Source organism: Trachemys scripta, chromosome 7 (assembly GCF_013100865.1).
Source record: "Trachemys scripta elegans isolate TJP31775 chromosome 7, CAS_Tse_1.0, whole genome shotgun sequence".
Taxonomy (NCBI): domain Eukaryota; kingdom Metazoa; phylum Chordata; order Testudines; family Emydidae; genus Trachemys; species Trachemys scripta.
Window position 1 is genome coordinate 77,474,486 of NC_048304.1, and position 19,270 is coordinate 77,493,755.

The 19,270-nt window shown below is 40.3% G+C and overlaps 1 protein-coding gene across 39 annotated transcripts in view; it reads right to left on the reverse strand.

Annotated features, from left to right (window-relative positions):
- Positions 1-19,270, reverse strand: part of ANK3 (ankyrin 3) — a 439,766-nt gene that overhangs the window by 48,569 nt on the left and 371,927 nt on the right. For 31 of the 39 annotated variants that reach the window (XM_034777631.1, XM_034777660.1, XM_034777654.1 and 28 more), the window contains 8 exons: positions 11,249-11,460; positions 9,025-9,232; positions 8,391-8,487; positions 6,469-6,697; positions 4,167-4,292; positions 2,930-3,052; positions 2,447-2,473; positions 565-646 (listed from right to left, as the gene is read on the reverse strand). In XM_034777631.1, the coding sequence (XP_034633522.1) occupies positions 565-646; positions 2,447-2,473; positions 2,930-3,052; positions 4,167-4,292; positions 6,469-6,697; positions 8,391-8,487; positions 9,025-9,232; positions 11,249-11,460 (1,104 nt within the window). The remainder of the gene's footprint in view (positions 1-564; positions 647-2,446; positions 2,474-2,929; positions 3,053-4,166; positions 4,293-6,468; positions 6,698-8,390; positions 8,488-9,024; positions 9,233-11,248; positions 11,461-19,270) is intronic. The other 8 variants (XM_034777628.1, XM_034777662.1, XM_034777646.1 and 5 more) reach the window with 2 other exon arrangements.

Genomic DNA, 19,270 nt, shown 5'->3' on the forward strand with positions numbered 1-19,270 from the left:
GCAGAGCCATGGGTCAGGTCAAAGAGATGGGGATAGATGAGAAAGCTCTGATTGAGTAGAAGGAAAGGCTTTATGGAATATGGGAAAAAATGGGGAGAGAGAGGAAGAAGATATAAAATAGGAAGGAGCTCAAATAAACTGAATAAAAAGTCAAACATTTTATCTGAAAGGAACCTTCCAACCCCACTGAGTTTTGCCCATTCCTATATCTAATGCATCACTGTGATACTGCTAGATTTCATTAATTAACGTTTTGAAGGGAGGAGGCACAGACTGTCTTTTGGAAAATACTTTTCAATTCAGTTGCCCTTGCTCCAGCCAATAAATTATGTGGCTTTTTTATGATTATTTTTTATTTACTTTAACTGGAGCACGCTGCTGGCCAGTAAGGAGTCTCCAAGCTCTCACAATGCAGAGGATCACAGACCATCCAAAAGTTTAGCTATAGAAAATTTTTCTATTAATTTTTTTCAAATGACACTAAACGCAACATTCATAGAAAAAATGTCTCTTCTTATTAAAGTAGGGTATATATGGTATTAGTAGATTTGTTATGGAACTCACTCATTCCAGGCTCAGTCAGATAGCTGTAGCGCTTACGTAAAGCAAGAGAGACAAAGCTTTGACGCCGGTCTGTTTTCTCCGTCTGCAACAAAACACATTTCCACTTGGTACCTTTCAAATATTGTGAACAGCTTGATTATGGTGTCTCAGTATAGTGGGCTAGATCATACTTGAACTACACGTCTACACAAGGGAATAAGAATCCACTCTTACAGCTTGACAAGGGTGCACAGGAGGAAGCAGGGCTATATGGTTGCATTTCCCCCTACATAGTAGATGGTAGGCAATGGGCAAACGCTTGGCTCCATTCCTGCTCGCTGGCCAGTGCAGCTTAGCCATTTTTGGGAAGAGGGGTAATAATTAGCTGGTAATATAAACCAGCAGTAAATTACTAACCCTCTGCAGGAGGCAGGAAAGAAGGGAAGGAATTGTAAGTCTGAGGGATATGTCATCTCCCAGGTATACTTCTGAGGTGGTGCTATGAACACAATACATTTAGTTCAGGGCACTGTCTAAAGTCACAGTCTAGCCCCATATTACCTAAATACTGTAAAATCCCATTATCTTTTGGTAATCTATTCCATTACTACTTAAAATGGCATGATTTATTTTTCTGTATTTTGGCTAGAAACAGAAGCATCAACATAAAAGACTACAGATACAGACATAAAACATTAATAAGAGTATAATTTAGGCTGATCAAATACCTCTCCCAACATTAATCTGTCTTGAAAGCACATAAACCACAATGTACACTTGCTTTAAAGTGAGTACATTAAGGACAAAAAAGGCATGAAAGGGTTTGTTTTTTTTAATATGCACAAAATGCAGAGATGTATATTAGAAAGCAGAATACAATTGTTAACTAGTAAGTTGCATCTTAAGTTACTGTGTCTAATGGCATAGCAGTTACTGTGGTATTTTTGCAGCTCTATTTATTATTATTAAAAGTCATTCACAGAAATCAGTTCATTTGATGTCTCCAAAAATATAGTTTGTTTGGAAAGAAAACTATTGAGATACCTATAAAATAACTCACCAGGCACAAGTCAAATGAAAACCAAATGATATGGTTATATTCTTGATGTATTGACTCTTACTAGATTTTAGTCAGCTGGTGATTAATGTTATTTATTAGCAGTCAGAAACAGAGGGCTACACACAAGGAACTCTTCTTCTGATAAAATGGATATGTATCTGATGTTTCTGTACCAGGTTTTCTATTTCTAGTGTCTTAAAACTCACTGTATCCCTTAGTGCATAAAATAAATTTCATCTCCTGACCTGAGACAACTTCATTAAGATTACTAAAGAGAGATATTTTCTGTTAAAACCTGTGACAGGGTGTGGATTTTAAAAGCTGTGGAGATCTGGAGCTTATTTGAAAATAGATACACTAAAAATAGTTAGAAATTACTCCTGGTTATTTTGCCTTTTTTGAAAAAAATAGGGGTTATTTTTAGGAATGAAAATACAATAGGCCAATGTTTAAAGGGTATACAGAGATACAGTTTAGGGAAATACTGAATGTTTATTAAGATAAGAGGCCTAATTCATCCCTGGTGTATGTAATGCCACTGACATCAGCTATCTGAAGGATGAATTTAGCTTATATGTTATAAATTACATAATTTACATTCTAAGCATAAAGTGAGCTGAAGTTCAGAATATTAGCATATACTGCACTTAAATTTATAACATATAATCTTATTTCATCACATGCCTGCACTTTTATTTCTTGACAACAGAACGTAGATGTTTAGTATATATTGTTAATATTCACTGCTATAATTAAAAGATACTGTAACACTTTTCTAGAACATATTTATCTTTCTGCACTAATTCTGAAGAAAATAAAAACAGAAGAGAGTGTTTATATTACCTCATCATCTTGATCTGACTCTGTTTCCTTTTGGTTCCAAGGTGCATTGCAGAGACAAGGAATATTATAATGGACAGCAGGGAAAAGAATATCAGGATATGAAAAGGACCAAGTTGGGAGCACAAAATGCAAGCTGATTTATAAGCCAAAGCAAACCCAAAATGTCAACATAAAAGAAAAAAAATCTTACATCAAGTGCAAATCAACACGGCATTACTGAATGCATAAAATCTATGAACTGTAAGCTGAAGCATGAGCTGTAAACAGAGGACCCAATCATAAAAATAATTGGAACTTGACACCACAGTAACAAGAGACTTTAAAAGCTTTCTATGTACAAAAAACTAATACAACATAAATTTATAACAGCCTTAATCATATTACAAAGCATTCCCATTACTAGCATTTCACAGGATTTCTTTATTAGCAAAAAAAGTTAAACTAAAAGTTAAACAAAACAAAACAGAGTGCTGGCAGAAATACCTTTTTGTGTGCTGGAAGAGTAATATTTAAGTTGCAAACAGCTGTTTGTGGCAGTCCTTTTGTAGTCTTTGGTTCTTTCAAAAATGATAAACGACCACAAGGCTCTTGGCTGGTGTCTCTAATCTAGAAAAATTTATCACACAATAGTTTGACTTAATTGTTTGAAATTAGGGTAACCAGACAGCAAGTTGAAAAATCTGGATGAGGGTGGAGAGTAATAGGAGCCTATATAAGAAAAAGCCCAAAATATCATGACTGTCCCTATAAAATCGGGACATCTGGTCACCCTATTTGAAATGTGTGTTTTTGCATTACATTTAACATGGTCTGTTTCCCCTACAAAGAACATGTGAGAAGTCAAAGTCCCTGAGGAGACCTCTTCTCGCAAAAAGAGTGTTGAGTGTGGCTCCCACTGGAGACCATCAGAATTAGTTTGGACAGCTAGAGAAAGCTGTTGCAGAGAAACAGGTGATGTTCCCTTCCATCAGAAGCTATTTAGTAACCACATCAATTGAAGACCAAAGGAACTCAGCCAGAACCCAACTTGCAGCTTTTCATAGGATAGAAAGTTGTAACTACAATTAGACTATTTGGCCAGCCTCAGGTTTTTGTTCCACTGCAAACAAGTTTCCAAAACGGTTTCCAGCACCGGTGCAAGGCACCGTGCTGAGTGGCATCATTCCAGGAGAAATACTCCTGTAGGTAAACTGGATTGAGTTTTCAACCACCTGCATTTCTCTCTGCCCAGTTTTGTATATGCAACGACTTGAACTCACAAAAGTGACCATGACTTTCATTTGCACCCACAAAACAGGTGATTACATATGTGTGTGCACTCTCTTTTTGGAAGCACTATCAACTGCACATGTAAAAACAAGAGGCTAGGGCTGAAAATCTGGATCATGTATTATCTCACTCTTGTCATTTGGGTAGATGATCTACCCCTTGAAATAATGTATCTTGCAGCTAGGAGGCCTAAGAGAACAGGTCTAATCTGAGGCATGGTTCTGGCAAAGGACTGTGAATCAGAATAGCATGTATTCTGATCCCAGCTCTGAAAGTGATTCCTGCTATGGTTTCATGCAAATCACTTATAAACTCTGTTCCAAATTACCTACCTACTAAATTATAATAATACTTACTTCTCAGGGGCAGACTATTCATATTAGACAGAGCCAATATTACTACATGAGGAAAACATTTCCTCAACTAAGAACTCTGTGGGGTTTATTTTTACCTTAATAGAGAATGGCAGTCTATTTTCCTTGAAAGCATAAAAATTAAAAAAAAGCTGTTGTCCTCCTTTTGTCAAAGGGGCCAGATTTCCATAGCAATCAACATAAATGGGTTTTCCTTCCAGAACCTATCAAAGCAACAAGACAGAAATTGAAAGTGAGTAAAATCTATTTTAATGGTATATGATACATGCACAAACATATACCACCATTTCTTCCAACATCGTAACTCTGCATTTAGCTAGGAATGCATCAACTTAACACATGTTCAACACTGATCTAATTCAACAGTACTGTGGTACTTATAATATGACATTATAAGTGCAGCTGATTAATTAAAACTATTTTTAAAATATTTCTAATTGCTAACATTAGTTTTTAAAAATATAGCTCCATTCAATATATATGGATATCTTTATAATTAGCTACAGCATAGGATTCTCTGAGGGAAAAGTGTATATTAGATGATTTTTCCCTTTGGCCTCAAAAATCCCAAACAAACCAGCCTGAGTAACTCACTTGTGTGCTGGAGATCTCTTTGTGGACAAGGAGGGAGGAATTCTAACCCACCAAGCTATGAAGCAGGAGGGCAGCTGCCAGAGGAACTACGGGTGCGAGTGGGGCACAGCGTGCTGCAACACCCCCTGACTTGAAGTGGTTTCTAGTATATACAGTGTTTACAGTTTAGTTCAGTGGCTCTCAGCACCCCCGCTATAAAAATTGTTCCAGCACCCCTGGCAGCTGCTCTACAGCAGCTACTCCAGAGTCCTTTGCATTCTCTCTCCACTCCCAATAGGCAGAAGGATTGGAGGACTCATGTAAAGATGGTTTCTCAAGTCCTGTCTCTTTATCCTGCTTAGCACACTTCCAAAGAGTTTCTTCACACAGCCTCACTGTCAGAGGTGAAAGTAAGCTGGTCCAGTCTGGTATGGCATACTGACAAGAACCAGTACACAGCCGACTGTACCTGCAGGGGGCTGCTTCCCCAGGCGGGCAATTTAAAAGGGCCCTGGGCTCCCAGCAGCGGCTGGAGCCCCGGACCCTTTAAATCACCACCAGAGCCCTGGGGCTCCCAGCCGCTGCCACAGCTACAGCTACCATGGGGCTCCAGCAGCGATTTCAAGGTCCCGGGGCTCCCGGCTGCCACTACTGCAGCCCCGGGCCCTTTAAATCGCCATCTGAGCCCCGGGTAGTGGCAGCAGCTGGAAGCCCCGGGCCCTTTAAATCGCTGCCAGAGCCCTGCTGCTGAAGCCCCGTGGTAGTGGTAGCAGTGGCAGCAGCTGGGAGTCCGGGCCCTTGAAATCACTGCCAGATCTTTAAATCTCCATTTTAAACGGCCCAGGGATTTAAAGGCCCCACCCCTTCCATCCAAGGGACCCCCTCTGCCCGCTCAGGACCCTGGCCCTGCAGTAAGTCCCTTAAGTATCAAAGGGATAGCCATGTTAGTCTGGATCTGTAAAAGCAGCAAAGAGTCCTGTGGCACCTTATAGACTAACAAACGTATAGGAGCATGAGCTTTCGTGGGTGAATACCCACTTCTTCGGATGCATGTAGTGGAAATTTGCAGGGGCAGGTATAAATATGCAAGCAAGAGTGAGTAGGGCTAGAGATAACGAAGTTAGTTCAATCAGGGAGGATGATTTTACATAGGGAAAGGATAAATAGACACAAATCAGATATTAGGAATGGCAATATACAAAAACCTGTAGGAGAACACTTCAACCTCCCTGGACACACAATAGCAGATTTAAAGGTAGCCATCCTGCAGCAAAAAAACTTCAGGGACAGACTTCAAAGAGAAACTGCTGAGCTTCAGTTCATCTTCAAATTTGACACCATCAGCTCAGGATTAAACAAAGACTGTGAATGGCTAGCCAACTACAAAAGCAGTTTCTCCTGCCTTGGTGTTCATACCTCAACTGCTAGAAGAGGGCCTCATCCTCCCTGATTGAACTAACTTCGTTATCTCTAGCCCTACTCACTCTTGCTTGCATATTTATACCTGCCCCTGGAAATTTCCACTACATGCATCCGAAGAAGTGGGTATTCACCCACGAAAGCTCATGCTCCTATACGTTTGTTAGTCTATAAGGTGCCACAGGACTCTTTGCTGCTTTTAAGTCCCTTAAGTTACTTTCACCCCTGCTCACTGTGAGCCTTCCTGTAGCTGGTTTATAGTGGTTGTAGACCTCTTTTGTGAGATCCTGGCACCCTGCCTGCTCTTGTAGAGTGGAACCAGAGCATAGATTCTCTACACCCCTGAAGGAAGGGAATAATCTGAGCTGCTGCTAATATGGAATATACCTCGATATCTTTACTTCTTGCAACTTCTTCAAAATTCTCTTGTTGCTCCAAAGTTTTGTCCACTTTATCATCAGTCATGCAGAAGCAACGCAAATTAGATTCCACGGGGTCATTCATTTTGGCAAATATCACAAACTTGGCCATATAAGGAACACATATTAATTCCCTATAAAGTTGTGTGGCGAGGCCGACAGTTTCTAGTACCTGATGGCAGTCTGCAAGCCAAAATCTGAAAGAGAAAAGACAACAGGAGTTTGTTTCACAAACCACTGGCCAAAACTTTATAAAGAAACTCTGTTGCATCAGCAAAGAACAACTGTGGTCTCTGCTAATGGTGATGGGGCAGAATGGAAATTACTTTTCAGGGAAGGCAAAGAGAAACTGTTGTGTTCGTTGGCTTCCAAGACTCCCCAGCCATTTTGGATGAATGCAGTTTCTGCAAATTTCCCATTGGCAAAGGCAGAGCTTTCCTTACAGTGCTTTAGATGAGTGAAAGTGAGGTGGTCTGCGTTGGTGGAATCTGCATCTTTGGGTGACCCTTTGTTGGTGTCTCCTGTAACTGCTCATTCTGAGTACCCTTCAGGCCAAACCTGGGTAGATGGTGTGATTTTTGTGGCTAAGTGCCATCTAAATTGTATCTTGCATTGTACTTCTGTGAGGTCCACCAGTACCCATATCTAATCTTCATTAAAATAAACGATCAGCCGCACTCAGAGTGAGATGGGAGGCCATATTGAACAATGTACAGCCAAATCCATGGTCTGCAGTATAGAAAACTCATGGTACATAAATTGCATATGCAAGAAAGGAGGCCTTGCTACAGGACAGATATTATATTGTCTCCTTCTCTGATTAAGTTTCGGAGCATGTTGACAATTAGTACCCACAAGTTAGGGACGTTAGGGGGGCAGAGGAAGACATTCTTCCACAGTACAAAAGAGCTTGTTATGTATGTAATGACCCCTCAAACCAAACAATTTTATATCAACTTGGTTTGCAGTCTTTGGTTTGTATTTGCTGTTTGCTGGCCATCCAAAGATTGAGTGCAGCTCAGTGGTCCGGGAACTTGTGAACCACTGTCACGTAAATGTTCAAAACCGGCACAGAGAAAGAGGGATTTTTTTCCTTTCCTGACAGATTATTTGTGTGGGAAATTTCCCAGGGCATAGTTCATGCTTTCCCAGAGAGCAAGAAAGGATGTGCAGAAACATTATTTATTATAACAAGTGTGGCAGTGACTGCTGTAGTGAGGATGCATAACAGTTTCCAGTTCTCCTGAGTTCAGTTGCTCGTAACTTTCAAAACCATTCACATTTTGGCCAAAGTTTTCCAGGCTTGGTTTCTGGATGTAGCTAAACATAGCAGTATAATGAGAAATGTACTAAAGGTATGAAGGAGTGTTTGGAAGAGCAGTTATGTACTTTGTAAATGTTATACAAAAAGCCTGTATGGTATTGTATTGTAATTTTAGAGAAACAGTATGTGAAAACTGCCATTCAAGACTGTTTCATAATGCATACAAAGGAGCAGAGCTAAGGTTTCACGTGCAGTCTGAACCATGTCGTTTCCTAAACATGGAATGCTTAGCTGTGCAATATTAATGTCCTATCAAAACAGCTTTTCTTTTTTGAAGAATGATGTACAAACTCCAACAGTTTGCTAAGCCTGTGAACTACCAATAAAAGACAGTGATACTAAGCTATTTTTGCTATTAAAAATAGTACAGCAAGTTATTGGGCCAAATCATCAGCTGGTATAAATCAATACAGTCAATAGAGCTACTCCAATTTTCACCAGCTAAGAATCTTTTATTTCTTTATAAACCTTATTTAAGAACCATGGAAAGCTGTGGGGAAAAACCCTATTTTTCCTAAGTAAGGAAACAAATAATTGGGTCTGTTTGGTATTTTGCATTCCCATACCTGGCTGAAACGTTGGTCGTGAAAGAAACACAGTCATTTATAAATGTCAGTGGAGTGGTTCCTGTGATATCTTCCCACTGAGCAGGAGAAGTCCCTCCTATGAAAATAAGTCACACGTAAATCATAAACAATTTTATTTTAAAACCAAACATGAACTATGAATCTTCAAGCTTTTTTTTAATGGATTGCAGAAGAACACTTCCACACTGAGTTCTTTTGCTTCACATGTAAACAGAAGTTACTATTGCTCTCATACATCTGAATAGTAATATAATACATACATATCTGAAACTGATTCTAATGTAGAAAGATACACATTCTAGATAACATCCTGGCCCAACTGAACTTAGTGGCTAGACTCTCACTGCAATCAATAGGATCAGGACTGCATCCATATTGGATTTTTATCTATATGTATGCTGTTGTCAATGGAAAGACTCAGTGGCAGTCTTTCCAACGACTTCCATGGGCTTTGCATCAGGCACTTGAGTACTATTTTTAATTCTACTGGTTTCAATACTTGAAACTATCAATGGCTTTCCTCATTGGAAAGCTACATTTGAAATGCATAACAAATGAATGTGGATGCATTATTGTTATAGTAACCTTTGCAAAGAGTAGATTCTTGCCTAACCTGTAATGCTACATAAAAGTCGAAGGCTAGGTGTGGTGTCTCCTTTGTATCCATTGGTCACACCTTCTCCTGAAGGGGGTGGCACAGGAATTGTCATTGTTATAGGTTTATGAAATTTTCTTCTTCTTGGTTCCACAGTGACAATAGGGCTGAAAGTTGCTTTGTTTCCGAGGATTTTTTTGACAATCTCATCTGGAACTGGTTGAGCCTGTCAACATAGAGAAATAATTTCATATCTTGAGATAAAAATCTATGTTAGCCCAGCAGAATCCTTCCAAAATGAGAACTCAATTCTTTTTATTTTCTGTTTGTCCTGTTTTACTTCTTCCTTGGCCTTTCCTGGGGCTCTATCTACACAGTAATCATGAATGTACCAAATTATAGTGAGAAAAGCATCACAATTCTTGCATCACTTCTGAACTAAAGTTCAACCAAAAGATAACAGAAATCTCATAAGAAATCTGTTCTTATTCAATTTCAAGTATAATTTCTAGAACAAATACGTTAGGATAAATTTTAAATCAGACATTTTGGATGCTTTTATGAATCAAATTGTTTCATTACTTTTCCTGAAAGTTTCTCACTGGACAACAGGGCACCGATTTGTCACCTGTTCCATTATCCAACTGCACTATATGGTGATCTGCAAAGATGATGGTTAAAACGTTTCACCAGCACAAGTTCCAAGCAAAGCAATCTAAAATTAAGCTCCTATTTAATGAATCCACCAAATCAACTAGACAAATAATTTTGTTGTGAAAAATGCCAAAACCCCCCAATAAATGATAATTAGCAGAAACCAGAAAGAAGGAAGGTTTCTCTATATTCTGTGCTTCATTTAAGGAAGCTTTAAATCATCTCACAGATGCATATGGGATGTTCTGCAGCCCAGAGTAGACATAGTCTTAAGCACTACAGCCACTCCCATCCCCAAGCATAGCCCTGTGCTATAGGGGAAAGCATAGTGCTATGTATACTAGCCATAGGTTGTTCTTCTGCTACAGAAATTCTCTCTGGGCCCACTGCAGCTTCCTTACAACTTACATGAAGAGCTCCTGGCTGGGGTGGAGAGTTGGTGCTACAAGGATTTAGATTAATAGATTCCAAGGCCAGAAGGGACCATTGTGATCATCTAGTCTAACTTCCTGTATAACACAGGCCATAGAACTGACCCAAAATAATTCGTAGAGCAGATCTTTTAGAAAAAGATCTACTCTTGATTTTAAAATTGTCAGTGATGGAGAATCCATCACAATGCTTGGTAAAATGTTCCACTAGTTAATTATGCTCACTGTTAAAAATTTACACCTTATTTCCAGTTTGAATTTGTCTTTCTCTGTTAGACTGAAAAGCCCATGATCAAATATTGATTCCCCATGTAGATACTTATAGATCATGATCAGGTCACTCCTTAACCTTCTTTGTTCACCTAAATAGATTGAGCTCCTTGAGTCTATCACTATAAAACATGTTTTCTAATCCCTTAATCATTCTCGTGGCTCTTCTCCAAAGGCTCTCCAATTTATCAATATCCTTCTTGAATTGTGGGCATCAGAACTGGACACAGTATTTCGGAAGTGGTTGCACCAATGCCAAATATAGAGATAAAATAACCTTTCTACTCTTACTTGAGATTCCCCTTTATGCATTCAAGGATCACTTTAGTCCTGTTGGCCACAGCATTGCACTGGAAGCTCATGTTCAGTGAATATTCACCAATACCCCCACATCTTTTTCAGAGTCATTGCTTTCAGGACAGAATTCCTCATCGTGTAAATATGGCCTACATTCGTTGTTCCTAGATGTATACATGTACATTTAGCTGTATTAACACACAAAAGGGTAGGAAGGATGGATGCTGGTGCTACTGGCATGGGGGTAGGCGGCTGGTGCTATGAAGATAGATAAACAGAACATGGGAGCCACTTCCTCTGCCACAATGCTGAGCAAAGTGTGGGTGGTGGAGCAGCTCCCAGACTAGGTGGTAAGATAGAAGCAGGGCAGGTAGCAGCCCTAGCCCAGTAGGAGGTGGGGTGCAGGAGCCCTGTGTGTGGGGTTTAAGAGCCCTGCGTCCTAGTCACCACAGGCTTTACCAGCTCTCAGTCAGCGGTGTCACCTACTAGACATATCCTTGTGACTCATTTTTGAGTTGCACCCCACAGATTAAAAATTGCAGCTCTAGATTTTGCATATTAAAATGATTATTGTAGGTGTGGTTTATTACCTGGAGGCCAACTCGAATTCTTTTGGTTAGAGCACCCTCTGGGAAGGATGCTTGGACATGAGGCACAGTTGTACTGCTCAAAACACCTCCCTCAGGACCAATTTGGTTACTTTCCTGCTTAATTCGTGAAACCACTGCAAAGTACTGAGGAAAATCCTTTGTGATGATTCTACAGATACGCTTCTTCTCTAGTTCCTCAGTGCTATCCAGCTCTGTGGGAAAAAATACATTAAAATATTCACATATAATCTATCTGCAAATACTGTACATATATATTTAAGAGTGCACAGCTTTATTCTGTATTGTGGAAAAGCTGAATTCCACACCAGACTCAAAAGTCCAAGAAGGCTTTTTTAAATAGAAGAACAAACGGGTTTTGATTGTTTTATTTTTAACATTTGTGTGAATTTGATGTTCCTGACAATGAGATCTTCAAACTCTTTTTCACTTGTCACTCAGGTGAGGAAAAGCTCAGGGTCTTTCGGGCCAGGCCATCAAAATGCATCCCCTTGCCCTGACAGCATAGGTGTGCCCCAACATCAAAAATGCAAAAAGTCATCAGTGTTAGTCCATAACACTGGCCTAATTTCCAATTGTCTAACTTCCAATTCCTGCCCAAACAGCTCTAGAGAGTGACTAGCTATGTAATTTGAGACAGTAACCACCTGGGATAGTCTCACGGTTGTCATAGCAGCAAATAAATCCTGAGCTAATTCTGACACTTGTTATCCACATAGGCACTGAAGTCACTCTGCACTGACTGCCAGTCTCAGGCCTTGTCTACGCTAAAGGGAAAAGTTGATCTAAGCTATGCAATTTGAGTTACATGAATAGCATAACTCAAATGGATGAAGCTTAGATCTACTTACTGTGGGGTCCACACTACGCGATATCGACAGGAGATGCTCTCCCATCGACTCCCCTTACGGTGGAGTACAGGACTCATGGAGGAGTGATCAGCGGTCGATTTAGCGGGTCTTCACTACACCCGCTAAATCGACTGCCGATGCATCAATGGCCTCCGGTAAGTGTAGACAAGCCCTTAGTGCCTCCAGTGACAAGATGAGGAACTTTATCAGCTCATGCAGAGACTCTGCAGTGCTATGGAGTGATTGCCACATTAAAACTAATCCCAATTTAACCCAAATCCAACACTCACACATTTTAACATAACGTGGGGAGGAGGAGGGAAAGGAGAAGGGTTCCTGCATTGGCCATCTAACAAGTGAGTAGTAAACTTATGAACTTAGAAATTAGTGCAATTTAAATCACATTGTCAATAGTATACATATATGCTGCAAGATGCATGTGTCTGGGTACTCTCTGGCCAAGCTCCCAACATGCTCTTATCCTGGGAAGAGAATCAGCAGAATCACTTACTGGTCACTTTGGTCAATTTTAAGGCTGCATTGTATTGCCGGAGTAGTGCAAAGCAGCCTCATCAGGAAAAGGATTTGGCCTATAATACCTATCATGTGTGCTGGTGAAATCTCTGTGGTAAGTTGCAGAGTCATGTGATAAATTGTATTTATCAGGCATCTTTTACCATGTTACCTGCACTCTGCCCACTAATCAATCAGAACAGTTAACATATTTCAAAAGAAAAACAAGTTACCATATACAGTATTTCTTGCTTTCCCCCAAAATGTAGAATTTCCACCAAAAATTGCTTTGGGCTTAGTGGCAGGACAGAAATTATTCAGTTCTGAATCAAAGGCAGGTTTAAGGTGCAATAAAAGCCTTACACCACTGGTAGGGGGCTTATATAGGGTAGTTTATAAGGAGCTATGTTCCTTTTTTGTACCTGTAAGAGTGACTATAATTCCAAAATAATTAAAATCTAAATGCTAAAAATGATGTTATTCCTTTTCAAAGATTTATGTGATAATCTGGATAAACTGCACTTTGCATTGCTCTAGAGTATGCCAGGCTAACAGGCAAGGATAGCTTTTGTTGCCACTATGCCAGCTTCCATTAATGCTGACTCAGAGATTATATCTGGAGTCCTCTAATGAAACAAGCTTTCGGCCTGCAGCTTCTGGGAGTTAATGGCTTGAGTAGGGTGGAGGGACAATCCGGGCCCTCAAGTTCATACTCAGCAGTTTGTTCTCATTGTCAATCATACACACTCTCCTATAAGGGAAACCTTTCATTCTAAGAAATTAAACTCCAAATACTGGACCAAGACAGAAGAAGGAGAATTTAATTATGCTGAAGTAGAAAAGTTGATGTTTTCTGCAAGTATATTTTAAAATCCTTTGAGGTTGCCAGGAATTCCTGCCTCGAGGCATCAGAAGATTGGAAAACTCATATAACAGAGTGGCAATGAAGCCTTGCAGAGGAACTGAAGCATGAGAGGGCAGGATTATGCTTTGGATAATACATTGGAAGCCTGTCCCGGATGCTGCTTCTGGCGCACACACACACACACACACACAACCCTAAGCCACCTCTGACTCATAAACCAATCACATAAAAATGTAGATCTGGCAAAAGAGATTTAATGAAGTAGGGGAAATTAGTCCTCGGAGAGGTCACATTTCCTAAACACACCTTGATCATGAATTTTGAATGTTAAGATCACCATCACATTTGTGCTGCACATCTAGAAATAGTACCATTTTCCTTAATTAATTAATTTAATTTAATTCCTTTTCACTTATTTAATACCCTTCATTCAAAGATCTCAAAACACTTTACTAAAAAGGAGAGTATTATCCCCATTTTACAGAAGAGAAGGGAAACGAAGCGAAACAGAGAGAGGTTAAGTAATTTTCCTTTGGTCACACAGCAAGTCAGTGGTAGAACTGGGAACAGAATCCAGGGGTCCTTGACTCCCAAACTTTTCCATTAACGACTACACCTAAGTATCTCCTATTGCTGTCAATCTTCCTTAAGATACAGATGTGAGTAAATCTGTGTATCTTCTTTCATGCAAATTTTCTAAATATACAGCACATACCTATTGCAGTTATCTGTCTGCCTTGCTCTGGGAAAAGCAGATAGGAACAAATAATATTGACTCAGAGATACATTTTGGCACATTGACTTTAAGTATTCTCCATCTGATCTCTGAATCATAAGCCCGGTCTAAACACAGGTGACCTGTTTCCATCATTTCTCCACTGGCAAACTGCTTTGCCTTTACAACATCTGCTTCTCTACACAGAAAGGTTCTAGGGTAGGTCATCAGCACTGAAAACTAGGTCAACCTCTCTTTCCTCATCATAGTCATTATTAGGTTATGCTAAGGACAGACTTATAAAGTCTCTTATCGCTCTTCTCTCATTGTGACATGAATGACAGCATTGCACTTGTCCATCACAGTGCTCTATCTAGTAATGCACTTTTCTCTGTGATCAGTGTTTGTCTCCCTGCTATACTATATGCATGGAGTGGGGGGCTGGGGGAGATATGCTGGGAGGGGAAGGCAGGAATTGGAGATCAGCACTGGCCACAGTGGAAATGAGAAACCATTAGTAGCGTTCCTATAGTATTAGAAGGGGTACTAACAGCGCAAGCCTTCTGGGCCCCAAGATCTGTGAGGGAAGGTTGTCACTCCTGCTGCCAAGGGGACTGGGGAGTTTCCTCCCTGTCTGGTCCCAGTGCAAGTGAAGGAGATAGGCCCAGCCTACAGAGCATGCTTGGAATGCAAGGCCCAAGCAAGAGCTTCTTTCACTGGGCTAAAGGGGCAGCCCTGAGTACTAAATGTTTTAGTTAAATAAAAAAAAAAATCTACGTGAGGAAGAAAGGGCCAAGTGTGAGGAAGGGAAGAAGGGAGAAAAAGAAGAGATAAGAAAAAGGAAACATTAGGGGAAGTGGAGCGGGAGAGTGATGGCAATAGCTAAATACAAAAGTGGGGAGAGGATAATGGGAGTGAAAAACAAGACAAAGATGGAGGGGAAAAATGATGCAAAACCTCCCAGGAAAATCCCTCCCAGAATCAGGGCTGCCATTGGAGTATTATGTGATAGGGGAGGCCCAAATCACTTCTCCCAAGGTAGAAAAAGAGCTCAGATTGACTGGTTCAGAGTCAGAGAGGGAGATCATATCTAGTTTTGCACATGTGAATAACAGCACTAAGATATTGTGGATCAAATTAATCCTTGGTCTAACTCCTTTATTTATGTTTACATGAGTTTCCTCTAACTAAAATTAGGATCAGAGAAAATAAATCATCATCCTAATGGTTACTGTCCCCAGTTTCAAGGGCTTTTTATGTGTTCCAGTACCCGATTTACCTCCCCATTGCCCAATGTCATGCCTTAATGGGATCTGTACTGCAGCTGGCCATTCATAAATTGAACAGCTTTCAGGTTTTGCATCTCTATTTGTCCAATATAGAGGACCAGCAAATGTGCAAAAGCCATCATGGTGGAAATACAGGGGAGTCAAAGATGAAAAAATACTAACCACTGCTCCTAATTTCAATCATTTACAGATTCTGACCCGCTCAAAGTGATACAAGTAACTGGGAAATGTCATCTTGAAAATCAACAGGCTTTGTTATGGTTTTGTTGTTTATGCATATGCAGAATGTCTTTCATCATCATGCACAAAAAAAGAGTTTGATATCTCTATGTACAAAAACTGTATTATATTTAGATGTTTTCATTTGATTTCCAGGAAACAATGGAAAAATCACTGCAACATGAGCCGTGGTGGTATTTTAGGTAAGGAACTGGGTTCACATTGGTTTGATCAGTAGTTTCATAGACCTACATATGAAACAAAACAAACCAAACAAAAAACCCCAGCAATAAACCGGCCTCCCTTTTCAAAGTATAATTTAAATGTGCAATTACATTGTAGGCACAAGTATTAACATCTGTGTGCTCATTATCTGATGTACAAGTGCACATCAGTTAATTAGCTACCTAAACAAGATTAGTTGTACCCACAATTTGTTTACAGACACAAAAATTTTGTAAGTGCAACAAATATGGGTACAAATTGCACCCACAAAAAATAGCCCAGCTGAAAAAATTAGCTATCGCAACTTCAGCAGAGAAATTAAGAGAAAGTAACACTTGTGGCATAAAGATGAAATCTGACCTGTTTCTATTAAGTTTCTTTGACCACCCACAAAACCAAAAGCAATGTACTGATTATTATTCAACTATATGTTTAATACCTCCAAGTATTATCTACTGGTTCTGAATTATTTTGAGCATGATAGCTAGGTTCCCCAGTAGATGGTGCTATTTCCAGTAAATAATTGAGCACATTTCCATTCACAGCATTAGCAATGGTGAGATAATGATGGAAGATTTCTATCAATCCTGATTAGGTTAACAGCAAAAAGATAAATAGACTGTATCTTTGAAAAGACAGTATATTATGGAGTTAGGCATATAATGTGACTTTTCAGTCTTTATTACACAGGTCAGAAGGAACAAGTGAATGGGGGAGGACACACACTATCCAGTTACATGATTAACAGAAACATGAACAATTCCAGAGAGTATCTGTCTTTTGAGATGGTTGCAAAACTTCTTTGTAAAGATTATACTGACCTTCTGGAAGTGACAGATCACTTCACTGACACTAATTTCTTTATCATTTACTTTCTATTTTGATTAGAAATGGGCTCTAGTCTCAGAGTTCACACCTGGATCCAAACATCCTCCAAGGGTAGGGGGGTTGAGATTCAGGGGTTTGTTTCAGACGGATCTCTAATTCGGAGGTGTGTTTTTGTTATTAACCAGTAAAATGTTAATATAAATGAAATCATCACTTTTCATACCACTTTATGGAAGAGCTTTTATATCACAGATGAGGGATCATTCAACTGTAACAAACCCAGTGTTAACTTCTGAATGGAGAAGAATTAAGCTAGCATGAACAAAACAGCAACAACAAATCAAGACTCTGGGGGAAATGTCTTCAGTATTTTTCCCCCCTCTATCTCAAAACTGAATGACTTGATTTTTAAATTAAATGTCATTTTTTCTGTGGCTTGGGATTTGAGGTGGCAAAATTTTCACTCCAAAGGAATAACACTGCATTCATTGTACGGTCTGTAATGCCATGCATATGTGTGTGACCCTCTAGTGGCTGAATCCCAGAAAGGGAAAGAGTACTGCAATCACTAACAACTAAGAAAGATTCTTCCTTGGCTCCAACTGTAGGAGCTTATGTTTTTCGAGCTAAGGAATTAGGGCTGTAGTCCCAAATCCTCATAGAGGGTTATAATTTATGCAGAAATTCTCTCTGTACCCTGCAACACATCAATTTGTAACATCATGCACTTTGAGAAGAATTTTTGTAAATACTATATAAATGGTGCAATTTGGAGTATTATAGATGCATTTTGCACCCAATCTTACTTTTCTTCTACACCCAACACTCCAAATGAAGTCAGTGGGAACGTGGGAAGGGCAAAGAATGCAGAATCAAGCTGCTGATCAATACATTTTCTCTGGACTTCCTACCTAACTATTAAGAACAGAGAAACACAATGCAAAAGAGAACAACAGAGCTTCTGCTGCTAAATGGTGAATCAGTATATACCACATAATAGGGTTACCATATCTCATAAATAAAAAAAGAGGACCCTCCACGGGCCCTGGCCCCACCCATTTCCCCACCCTAGCCCCACCCCAACTCCGCCCCTTCCCCACCCTAACTCTGCCCCCTCCTCCCTCCCACTCCCAGCCAGGGGGAAAGGGCTGCCCCAGTGCTACCGGCTTCAGGGTTTGCCAGGCAGCCCCCAGACCCTGCGCCCCCAGCCGGCGCTTCCCCAGCGCAGCTGGAGCCTGGGAGGGGAAGCGCCCAGCCGGGGGTGCAGGGTCTGGAGGCTGCCCGGCAAACCGTGAAGCCGGTAGCGCTCGGGCTTTGGGCAGCCCCTATGCCTCCGGACCCTGCGCCCCCAGCCGGGCACTTCCCCTCCTGGGCTCCGGCGGCGCAGGGTCCGGAGGCACGGGGGCTGCCTGAAGCCAGTAGCGCTCGGGCAGCCTGTCTCTTAAGCAGAGCCGAAGAGTCGGGGAGGAGCAGAGCCGCCATTTTCCCGGACATGTTCGGCTTTTTGGCAATTCCCCCCGGACGGAGGTTTGACTGCCGAAAAGCTGGACATGTCCGGGAAAAAGAGGACGTATGGTAACCCTACCACATAACATCTCAGGGAGCGGGAGGAAGTTCTTACACCGGGTGCTGCCTTCATTCAATTCCAGTGCATTTTGTACACATGCTGTATAGTGCTGGGACTGCATTCATTATTTTGTCGGCTTCACTGAGTTTAAGTACGTTTACATTATGAAATATGTTACATTTTTGGATTCCAAACCTATTGGCACAGTATTTGCAGTGCCTTTGCCACAATGCCTCATAAATTCTGATACACTTATTTAAAAATAAACAGTCACAGAAATTATCTGCATAACACATGGCTCTTTGCTGCTGTTCATTTTCAAATACTTTTGCACCCTGTGCACTTTCAAAGCAGAAACTCATTTGGCTATTCCCCATCCCCAGTATCCAGGAAACCAGTCAAAATACGCATCTCCCTTACATCCAAACATCCAGGAAACCAACCACAACACTGTCACATTTTTCTCCTTAATTTCTGCTTTCTTTTTTACTCAAGTTCACCTACTCAATAAAGAAAAGCCTTTATTGAAGCAGAGGCTTCATACAGGTTACATTTGCTGCTGCTCTCTACAATCTGCTACTACAATCTCTACAATTATTGTACAACCTGATACTAATGACTTTAAGATTTCACCTAACTACAACTGTGCCCAAACAGACTGTGATTTTCTATAAAAAAATTTAAGCCTAAAATACACAGAATCATGGGATACTTTATGCATGTTCAGATATGAAAAGCTGTAGCAGCGGAATATCAGCAAAAGATATATAAAAGATTTGATAATATGAAAAGTATAGTTAAAAACCTTACTATGCCCCAGGAAATACTTGAAAATGATTTAAGAAGCTTCCTCCTACAGCAAAATTGAGATTGATTAATATTTGGATGTTAAACAGAAATCTCTATCACAATTAGAGACAATAGCATTAGCA